Source organism: Falco punctatus (assembly GCF_963210335.1).
Source record: "Falco punctatus genome assembly, contig: scaffold_23, whole genome shotgun sequence".
In the NCBI taxonomy this organism is placed as follows: Eukaryota; Metazoa; Chordata; class Aves; order Falconiformes; family Falconidae; genus Falco; species Falco punctatus.
The window spans coordinates 2,000,353-2,011,379 of record NW_027660078.1 but is presented as its reverse complement, the minus strand read 5'-3'; the positions used below and the strand labels follow the sequence as shown (position 1 = coordinate 2,011,379).

At 44.0% G+C, this 11,027-nt stretch overlaps 1 protein-coding gene across 1 annotated transcript in view; it reads left to right on the top strand.

The window, feature by feature from the left end:
• The window catches only part of LOC308058079 (ankyrin repeat domain-containing protein 26-like), a gene marked incomplete at its 3' end in the record, with an annotated part of 181,669 nt that extends 170,846 nt beyond the window's left edge, over positions 1 to 10,823 (top strand). Inside the window, exons 2-8 of the mRNA XM_080412086.1 lie at positions 397 to 482; positions 3,884 to 4,122; positions 4,962 to 5,111; positions 6,094 to 6,127; positions 6,359 to 6,497; positions 8,423 to 8,636; positions 10,757 to 10,823. Of these exons, the coding sequence (XP_080268212.1) occupies positions 450 to 482; positions 3,884 to 4,122; positions 4,962 to 5,111; positions 6,094 to 6,127; positions 6,359 to 6,497; positions 8,423 to 8,636; positions 10,757 to 10,823 (876 nt within the window). The 5' untranslated portion in view covers positions 397 to 449. The remainder of the gene's footprint in view (positions 1 to 396; positions 483 to 3,883; positions 4,123 to 4,961; positions 5,112 to 6,093; positions 6,128 to 6,358; positions 6,498 to 8,422; positions 8,637 to 10,756) is intronic.
• Positions 10,824 to 11,027: the final 204 nt, after the last annotated feature.

Sequence of the window (11,027 nt, the reverse complement as noted above, 5' to 3'; positions counted from 1 at the left end):
GGACATTCTTGGATGATAACGTAGCAGAAGAAAGCTATGATCTGGCCAAGCACTTTTCCCCCCGTCTTAATTTTTGATACCTTACTGTTACGCTTTGCCTAGGAGCTAAAATGTGACTGAAAGTTCAGGGTTTGTTGTGAAGGGCTTCTGCCTGGAGTTTGTGACGCTGTCTCTTGAGCATCTGGAGTGTAGAATGGCAGGGAAGTTTTTGCTGTTGGCGTAGAACTCTCATCTGAAGGATTTCTCCTTTACTAAATGGCCAGTCCTGCATGTAGTATTTTTTTTATTTTATGTTAAGATTTTTGTCACAAGTAGGGTGATTCAAGATGCACTCTAGGTGTAAATAAGTAGTATTAAGTCATACTGTTTATAAAAATGTGTGGTTTTTCACTGCAGGTGAGAACTCGGGATCTACCTTTCATATGTCATAATGAGCTGAAAAAGAAGACATGAATGGTGGCATTGAATATTATGGGGTGCAGGTATGTAAACCCAAGTATTTTGGATTGCAGTCTGATTCAGTAGGCTGTGTTATACACTAAGGTAAAGAAAACGTACCAGTTGGGGAATAATGCAGAAGGGACGTCCTGTAGGTGAAGGCTGTGTTTACAGTCTGAAGTAAAATTGGATACAGTCTTCTTATGGTGGGGTAAAATCCTTGTCACTATGTCGGATGCTTGCTGTTACACTGATTTGTTTTCAGTTGGTTTGCTTACATTTTGAGGGGTGTTTTTCCTCTTGTGCACTTCTGAGAAACAGTGCAGCCAAATGTGGGTTTTATTGCCTGTGCAAAATGCACGTTCAAGTGAAGAGGGAGATTTGTCTATAATATGCTGATCTGTTTGATGAAACACGCCGGTATTCCTCTTTTGTAAGACAAAGATCAAAGAGAACACCTTGAAATGTGGTGACCTTTCTGAGGCTTCCCCAGCCTCCGCAAAATACGCTCTTGTTTGGCCACGTGAAGTGTTTGAAAAGGGTTTTCTCGGAGGGTATCCTAGAGGGGAATAAGGCAGGCGTCCTGCTTGTGGCGGGCGTGCGGGGCAGGGCTGCACAGCGGGGTCTGGCGTCCTCTGGAACACCCGAAGGGACAGCGTAGCAAATGATTTCCACCCCACAGCCGGGCGTCACGAGAGAGGGACGTGCCTAATTCTAGCAGGCAAAGCGCAGGACTTAAGCCTGTTGCAAGGTGGTAGTAGTTGGCCAGTGAGCTTGGGAAGGGGGAGGGTGAGACAGGTGGTGTCTGGCTGAGGTGCTCCTTCCCTCTTGTGAGCGGAGGGGTCTTTGCCGCGGGAGAACAGGGCCTGGCTGACGAGAGGAGCGCGAGGAGCGTGACGGTCTCAGCCCGCTGGGACACCAAGGCTGCAGGCCCTCTTCAGGAGGCACCACGAGGGAAAGGGGCGTGTGGGCAGGACTGTGACACGGGGCAGAAGCAGTGGGAGCTGTTGAGAAACAGAGCGTGGGGACAGGGACTTGAGGGGGCTGGGTAGGGTTAAGGCATGGTGCGGTTTTCCTGCGAGCTTGGGTTCCTGATTCCTGGGATGAGGGCAGGAGCAGGCAGGTTCCCCTAATAAATCCTTTCCTTTGCACCTTGGAGTGGAATTTATTATTTCTGAAGCTTGGGTGAAGAAATAATCCTCCCTTAGCCAGTTCTCTGTGTGGTGAACGGTAAGAAGCTTGTCATGTTCATTCCCGTTGGGTTAGCTTAGGTGGCCGGGGACTGTACAATGCCAGACGGTAGAGCGCGATGGAGGGAGGAGGGTGGGTGAGAAAAATGTTGGCAGTTTTAATGAAAAACGGTATTAAAGCAATAAAACATGAAAAATAAACATGCTCTGTGACAAATGCCGGCAGTTACAGCAAGCAAGCAGGCTAAAAGGTAAAAGCAACCCTAATGCCTAGGCAAACCTAACCCAAGAAACCGCTGTCTCTGAGTCCTTCTCTTGTTAAGAAGATGGTGATGCAGTGAACCTTTCATTTAGTGTCCCTTGATTTTTGTAGTGAAAATGGCTTTCAAAATGCTTTATTTCTATTATAGGATGAGTTTGCAACAGAAATTGCATAGATTAACTGTAGTAATTTTTCTTGATAATCTTTCTGTCTGTACCTGTTTACTTAAGGATAAATATATTTGAGAAACTATCAACTTGATAGAAAAAACAGCACATGAAAATCACACTGATAAGGCAGAAATTTTCACATCAGAAATTTCACAGCAGAAAATGAGGAATTGCACGGTGCTGACAAGCAGTTCTAAGTCCAAAACCTTGGAAAGAAAGAGATGCAAGAATGTGGGTTGAAAATGAGAAGAGGGAATTGAAAACAAGTTTTAAAAACGTTACAGCAGAACTAAAGCAGCTGCTTGGTGAAATTAATGAAAGTGGGAAAACTCCTTCCCTTGTGGAAGAAATGTCAGAAGATGGCTTCAGTGCTGAGCTGAAGAGTTCTCATGCTGTTTCATCTCATGCAACAGAATCGAGTAACAGCTTAGAAAGTAAAGGTGAATTTGGAGACATTAAACTTACGCTAGGTGGAAAAGTACCCAAAATGGAAACTGTAATCCGAGTCTTGGTGTCCTTCCTGATCAAGATAACTGAAATGCAAACATGGAAGATACCTGGAGTACAGATGAAGAAGATTGCACAAATAATATGGATGATACAAAGGTGCCTCTAGCAAATGGAAGTAGTAGAAACGTAGTGGGAGGTCCTGAATACTCCCCGAGATACAGCTTAAAACCCAGTCTTTTGGATGACATTTCTGATATTATTCCTACAATAAGACAGTTTCTCCACGTGGTGAAAATGCACTTTTTGTAACAGAGAGGGAACTTGGAAAAGACTCTGGATTTAGTGATGACTTTCCCAGGGACTGCTTTATCGACAAAATAGGAGAAGCAGAAATGGAAAGTCTTTTTGCAAATGCTCAGCAATCATACGTCATGCTGAAAAGGAATCTTGATGAAGAACTAAACCAAGATACGGGAAGATTTAAGGGTAAGGTAGGAATGCTGCAAATAGTATTCCTGGCTTTGGAGAAAGAGAAGGTACAGCTGCCAGAAGAGGTAGTTCACCTGCTACTCTTTATTCTTTAATCTCGCTCTGGATCAACGGTCCTGTTCACTTTAGCTGTTCATCATTAAAGGAGGATGCTTCCTACAAATTGGGGTTTGTTCTAATGGAAATGTTACTTGTGAACAAAGAGAGCAGTGGAGAGTTGTCTTTTTCCCCATTTTTGGAAAACGGAATGCATTATTGCTCCAGTTTAACAGCAGGTGGCACTGGGTTCCAGTGCAAGTAGTTATCACTACATTGCCTTAAGAAGAAATCCATAGAACTCTATCGGTTCTGATTCTGAATCAAAGAATGAAAATAGCTTCTGAACAGGGTCTTGACTAATAATTCATGTGCTGTGATATCTGCATGGTGTGTCCTCATTGCCTTTCACTAAAATTCCTCTTTCCTGTGAAACCATTTGTGTTTGTGGGTTTGGGATCTTTTTTTTTTTCTTTTCTCCCCTTGTTCAGGGAGCAGGAGCCCAGCGCAGTTCCACTTGATATTCTTTTCTGGCGGTGTTACAACTGACATTGTGCAGTCCTCCTAACTCGTTGTCCATCAGTAATGCTTTCACTTCATTGTTGTTCTCATGTTTTAAGAGACACTATTGTTTTCTTTCTAAGGGCTGTCTTCTTGTTATCTTTAATCATGAGTGAATTCAAAGCACTTTCAATGACGTGATACGCTTTGTAGTGTAATTTTGTGAAAAGGCTTCTCTAATGTTATATTATTTCAGGGGTAAACCCTGAATTAATCAATCTTGGATGTGGTGTTTCTGTCTTTTAGAACTACTAAGAAATACATGAAGCTTAACTTTCTTTTTATAGGTTGAGAAGGAAAAAAGCAAACGAAGAATTTCAAAAGTGCAGGCGGTGGCGAAACAGGAATGTCTTGGTAAATTAAATATACCATCAGACAACATCACTAATCGGCAAATGAAACAAAAGATTACTGTAAGGAAGAATGACTGTTTGAAAATGGAGAATGAAAACACTATAGAAGAAAAAGACAAAAAGAATTTTTCATCTGGGGAGAGCTCAAAATTGATTGAAATGCCAATGAAATGGTAAGCTAAGGAAATGATCTCTAGTTCTTATTTGTAGTACTATGTAAGTGTCTTAGGTTTTCTAATACTGTGGTAGGTGAAGTAGTTTCCTCAGTGGTGAAAGCCATAGTGAGTAGTCCACTGCTTCTCCAAAAGTGAAGAAAATGTCTTTTTAGAAAACACAACGCTCACGATATTCAAATCTATTGCCTGCTCTAAAAAAAGAAAAGGAAATAAAAAATAAACCCCCCACCCAAATTCCTGTGATTTCCTTGTCAATACTGAGGCAAAATGCATCTTCAAAACCAGAACTGAAGACTGGAAAAAGCAGTTATTTTTGTAGGAAATGGCCACCTAGAAAAGAAAAGTAGGAACCTGGGGTTTGCTACTACTCCCTTTTCTAGGTGATTTTAGTGATCTCCGTGCAGTTGGTGTTTTCCTTTTCATTAAGTTAATATGCCCTTTGTCGGGAGAGGGGAAAAGATGACATTACCAAACGAATCTCAAAAGTCTAAAGAAGGCACACGTATTTTTATGTAAACCTAAAGCAGGAGTTTTTTCCTGTCTGTCCTTCAAAGGAATCTCTGCTCTAGATGCTTTCTGTAACATGGATATTATAGGTATTCCAGCTTAACCTGGCTCTAGCTCAGATTCCACGTGTCCCCCTCACTCCTAGGGGCAGGTTTTTTAAGTACTTGGGTATCTTCCACGATCTTTGCAGTCAAGTCTGTGTTTTTATAGTAGATATTTTTTGTCTCAGTCGTTTCTGGACATCATCTTATGTCTGTTTCACAGAAATATTTTTTGTAAGCCTACTCACTTGGTGATTTACTTTTTTTTCCCCTTTCTGTTTAATGCAGTAAAATTGCCCTGAATGCCAAAGTTGCAAAGAAAAGTAGAAGGCAGCCTTCAAAGCAGAAGGCTCATCAGCAGATGAGCTCTTCCAGTGGCAATCATGGTCAAGTACAGGATGATAGCACTTCCAGTGAAACATCTGAGGATGAAGGAAGGTATGCATAAAAGGAACGTTGAAAACAAAACTTACTTAATGATGTAAATTGGCCTAAGAGCTAGAGGCAAGTTTGGGGTTTTGTTGTGTGTTGAGGCTTTTTGTAAACCTGATGCATATGAAGATTTTTGTTCTTTCTTGTGACCACACTACCTGGTGCACTTTGTGTTGACAAACACTTTGCTGTTGTTTAGAGTGCTTTGAGCATGCTGGCCAAGTTAATGATAAGGTCACTGTGCACAAATTCTGATTAATTACATGAGTGTGTGCACAGGCATAGAAGTATTTTATGTGTTTAAAAAGGGCGAGGAGAGACTTACAGAAAAGCAACATCACTCTTTCACTGCAGGTATCTCAGGATTTTTTGCCCTGCTCCCCGCTCCACCTTTTCTCTTGCAGCTGTGTACCCTCCTGACTTCTTGCCCACCCTGAACTTACTTGTGCGGGTTGTGGCAAAGTGAGAAAAAGAAGTTGTTGACACTGTTCAGCCCTAGCTAAAAATCTGGTGTGTTATCAACACTGTTTTGGTCAGAAATCTAACACACAGCCCTGTGTGGGCTGCTGTGAAGAAAATAAACTGCATCCCAGCCAGACCCAGGACACCAGAGAATCCAAAATTACAGTTCTTTGACCTGTAGGAGAAGGATTCTCGGTACTGAAGGGAGCTAAACCCCTGGTATTAAACAGGGAATGCACGTAAGCGTATAGCTACATGTCTGTAGCTGTAAGATTTCTGTCACTTTGCGTGAAGTTTAGGGAACAGTTATTTCAACTATTTGCTTAATATTTTGCGGAAAAATTAGCCTTTCGGTAGACATTAATAGCACACAATAATTGTTTCAGTCTTGAACTATATCTAGCGAAGTTACTATACCAGATTTTAGTTTAATTCACTTCTGAAATGAGGTTTTCAAACGAACTTCAGGTATTATTCATACTGCAATGTAAGCATTCCAGTACTGAAATATATTTCTGTTTTCTAGACCTGCAGCAACAACTGGGAGTGAAAAGAACAAGGTACTGTAAAACGAAGTTCTTGATAAACAGTTTCTATCAACTTTTAATCACTTAGATGGGAGCAGTGTTTATGTAGTGATCAACCAGATGTACAAATTGCTGCTGGTATGCAGCTTTATTGTATTTGAGACAAATCTGTGGGCTGTGAAGGAGAGAATGAATCATTCATGCATTTGTAATGGTCTGTAATACTAGAAAGTGGAATTACAGAAAGTACTGTATTTTTTGTAGGTCAGCATCCCAGTGGAAGTAACTGATGACCCTGGTTTAACTCGCTCATCTGACCCAACTTCAGAGGATGTGGAATTACGAACTTCAACCTACAAGGAGGCTATGCTGCTGTTAGAACAGCTTCGTGTGGATCATACCGGTATGTTTTCAAGTCACCGTCTTCAGCTGTTACAAGTTCCCCTTAAAACATGGTTTCTTTGTATGCACTCCTAAGTATTGTTTTTTTGATATAGTATCTCTTTATGATTAGAGATCCCCCTCAAAAGCTGTGAAACTGTCACCTGACCCGAGATGTTGCCTGTATTATCAGCCAAGTGCCTTACATTATCATTGGTTCTCTGTCTAGTCAGAGCTGGAGAAGCAGTTTCTTGCAAAGTACAGTTCAGCTCCTTCTAATGAGGTCATCAAAAGTCAGCAAGAGCTTTTTCTTCTTTATATCCCCCTGATGTGGTTTAAGCCCAGCCACACCTAAACACCTAAGCACCACACAGCCACTCACTTGTTCCACCCCAGTGGGGTGGGGGAGAGCATCGGAAAGGGAAAAGTGAGAAAACTCATGGGTCGGCATGAAAACAGTTCAATAGCAAAAGCCACGCACGCAAGCAAAGCAAAGCAAGGAATTCATCCAGCACGTCCCATGGGCAGGCGGGTGTTCAGCCATCTCCAGGACAGCAGGGCTCTGTCACGCATAACAAATACTTGGGAAGACAAAGTGCCATCACTCTGGATGTCCCTCCCTTCCTTCGTCCTCCCCCAGCTTTATATGCTGAGCATGATGCCGCGTGGCATGGCTCGTCCCTTGGGTCAGCTGCGGTCAGCTGTCCCAGCTGTGTCCCGGCCCGGCTCCTTGCGTACCCCCAGCCTGCTGGCTGGTGGGGTGGGGTGAGGAGCAGAAAAGGCCTTGGCTCTGTGTGAGCGCTGCTGGGCCATAAGGAACACATCCCCGTGCTACCAACCCTGTTTGCGGCACAGCTGTAAAACTTGGCCCTGTACCAGCGACTGTGAAGAAAATTAACACTATCCCAGCCACAACCAGCACACCCCTCAACAGCTAATGACAAAGCAAAATAATGGCTTTGCTTAAAAATAATAAAAAAATAAATGTATAACAGAAATCAAGATGCTTGCATATATGCACAAGGCATTATATAAACATAAGCATCACTTACTAGGGCTCTTAAACTATGCTAAAATTTCATTAGGCAAGTGTTAACCTTGGCCGAAGGCCAAACTCCCCGCCCAGTGCTGCCACTGCCCCTCCTTGACAAAACGGGGTGAAAAAGCTTGTGGGTCAGTGTGAAGGCAGGGCTGTCACTTCCCAGTGACTGTCACTGGCAAAACAGACTCCACCGATTAAAATACATTTGGATAGTGAGAAACAAAGACCCAAAACCTGAGAAGGACACGTCGGCACCCCCCCTGCTCAAGCTCTGCTGCGCTCCTTCCCGGCCACCTCCCCAGGCAGCACGGGGAGGCTGCGGTCTGCAGTCGGGACGTAGCAGTTTCTCTCTGCTGCTCCTTCCTTGTCCCTTTTCCCTGCTCCAGTGTGAGTCCTCCCCCAGGCTGCAGTCCTTTGGGGAAAATCTCCTCCAGCCTGGGCCCTCCATGGGTCGCAGGTCCTTCGGGAAGGATCCGCCTGCTCTGGCACGGGGTCCTGCGCAGCACTGCGCTGTGGGTATCTGCTCCAGCATGGTTCTCTCAGGGGCTGCAGGGGAATCTCTGCTCTGGCACCTGGAGCAGCACCTCTCCCTCCTCCTTCGCTGACCTGGGTGTTCGTTTGCGGGGCTGGTTTTCACATGCTTTTCCCCTTCTCTGCCCGTGTGGTGGTTTCGCCCTTTCCTACGTTTGTTTTTCCTGAGGAGCTGCCAGCACGGCTGAGAGGCTCAGCTGTGCCCTGCGGTGGGTCCATCGAAACCGTCCATGTCCAGCACGGGACGACCCCTGGCTCCTTCTCACAGGGACCTTCCCGCTACCGAGACCTGCCACCTGCACCTAATGCAGCAAAGCATTGAACAGCATTGGGCAGTATTTGTGCAGCTTTGTGTCTTTTCTGTCTCAAAACAGGTTCTGCTACTTTGTTGAAAATGCAAAACATGCTTCTTGAATATGAACAGAGAATAGAACGTCAGAAAAATCAGTATAAAGCGCTCTCAAGAGAAGTAAGGGAATTGGGAGATGAAAAGAGGGAGTCACAGTTCAGAGCGGAGAAGACTCAAGATTTGAAATCTGTATTGGCTCACCAAGAAGCAGAATGGAAAAGGGATATCCAAAGCCTTAAGTATGTAAATTGTGGTCTGATAATGTATTATCTTGTCAGTGGTTTTGTTCCGAAAGACACTGATGGTGCAGGCAACAGGATGAGAAGTTTCCAGTCTTTTGGGTTTGGGTTTTTTGAATCCCGTGGGCCAGTTATGCTATGAAGGAGAGGGGAAAAACGTCCGGATACCAGCTCCATGTACAGTCTTCTGGATGTTGTTCTAACTTTGTTTTCTAGCAAGAAAAGAGCAAGAGAGTGTGTATGGGGAAATCAGATTTATAAGAGAGATTTGAGAGATGGTTGGGTGGTGGTTTTTTTTTTTCATTTTGTCCTTGCAGCTTCAGTGGGCCTATAATACTAGGATTTCTGGTAACTCCACCCAGTGCAAGTCAAACCAGAGCTTAGAGCATTTGTTTGCTTACCTGTTTGTTTGTTGGAAAGGTCAAGTTTGGGATTGCCCCTTTCCCCACACTCCTGAGCTAGACCCGGAGGCGTGAGGTTTCTCATCGCTGTTGACATCACGTCAGACAGGGGTGGCCAGCAGGCACCGTAGGCAGTTCAGCAAGGACAACTGCAGAGCCCTGGCCTGGGAGGGGAGATCTCCTTGTGGTGATCCCCGGTGGGACGGCGTGGCTGGGGAGCGGCCCAGGCAGAGAGCGAGCTCAGCAGGAGCCACCGTGAGCTGGCAGCTGGGGCGGCCCGCAGCGGCCTGGGCTGTATGGAGGGCAGCAGTGCCAGGGCACTGGGGGCAGTGAGTGCCCACCCCTCCGCAGGGCTTGCTGAGCTGTGTCTCGAGCCCGGGGCCCGGTGTTTGGCCGCCCAGCCCAGGAGATCTTGCCCAGTCCGTGTGAGGTCGGCAGGGAGATGCCGGGCTGGCCCGGGGGCAGGAGCACCAGCCCTGTGAGGGGAGGCTGCGGGAGCTGGGCCTGGGGGAGTTGGGCCTCCCAGCGCGGGGGAGGGGGGTACGAGGAAGACGAGGCCGGTCCCAGCTTGGCCTGGGTTTGACTTCAGCAGGTGTTCAAAATCCTCAAACATCTGTCAAGTATAAAGAAGTAGTATTTTCATTCTAAGTGAATTCTCCAAGCAGCGTTAAATTTATACTTTCAAAAGTTACACTTTTTGCGAAATTACACTAGAAACTACATGTAAAGCTTTCTCCTTGCAATATACGCCATTCAAATGCAAATGTTTCTGTCAGTCTTTCAAGTAATTTTAGTGGTGGTTGATTCTTGTCTTGCAGAATTTCTAAAGCAGGCTTTCAATTGGCAGTTCTTCCCTTACGTTGACACTTGATTTTTTTTTTCTTGTTCACTGTTGTGAATATATGGGAAAAAATAGTCAAAATAATGATCAAACACAAAGCAGCTTTCTTGTTTGGGTACCATGGGCACACCATGGACCGTTTTTTACCATGTCAGTGCTCATTGCTGATTGTTTCAGTTGGTAAAGAAGCTGACCTTCCATAAGGCTTTCCTTGTAAGTCAGCTTCAAAATGAAATTGCTGTAGTTTCTCCCAGAGGTAGATCCACTGAGGTTTTAAACCTGGTTTTAATCGTATTCAGCTTAAACCCCATGCATTTCTGAATCTGGTTTTGAACACTGACATCCTTCTCGAGTAAACAGAAACTGCTTGTTCTGTCTGTGGGCAGCCTTACAGAAGGCTTGCTGAAAAATTGTTGCCATAGATAAGTGGCGTGCTGATTCACCAGTATTACTTCTGGTCACTGAATCCGTAATATGTAGGCTCAGTATACTAAGAAAATGTATATTAACCATAGTAAAAGTTTATGATGCTTTGATCCGATGAGACTACAAACTCCTTTTTCAACATAATGGCTTTAATATGAAGAGGATTTATTTTTTTATGACAGAAGTGTACACACTAGTGTGCATTTCCCTGTGTAACCTTACAAAAAACTGGTAAATCAATCAATGGTTTATTTCCGTATTTTGTACAACTGATACCGTGGACAATGGAATGAAGTTAGAATTCTTTAAAAAGTTGAGAAGTACAGTAAAAATATGGAATCTGGAAACATTTAAGTTTTTTTATGGTTTGAGTTGTCTCTGCAAGTTCATCATGTGGAACATCTACTTTTGTATCAGTGCTTTTGTTTCTCAAATACTCTGTTACATCCCAGGTGTTCTTTGAAACAAGAAGAAGCAAAGAGACTCAGAGTAGAAGTGCTCTGTGAGAAAATGAGATAAAAACTGCAAAGGAAAGAAGATCAATATTGTAAAGAAAGGGAGGAGAAACAGAAACTTGAGTTACACTCAAGGAATTTAGAAATGGAGATAAGAACACTGAGAAAGCTCTTGAAACAGGTATATTAAATAATGAATTAAACACTTTCTTTTCTGCTTCTTTTCACTTGTATTCCAGTATGCCTAGAGAAGGAGGTGCTTTGTTCA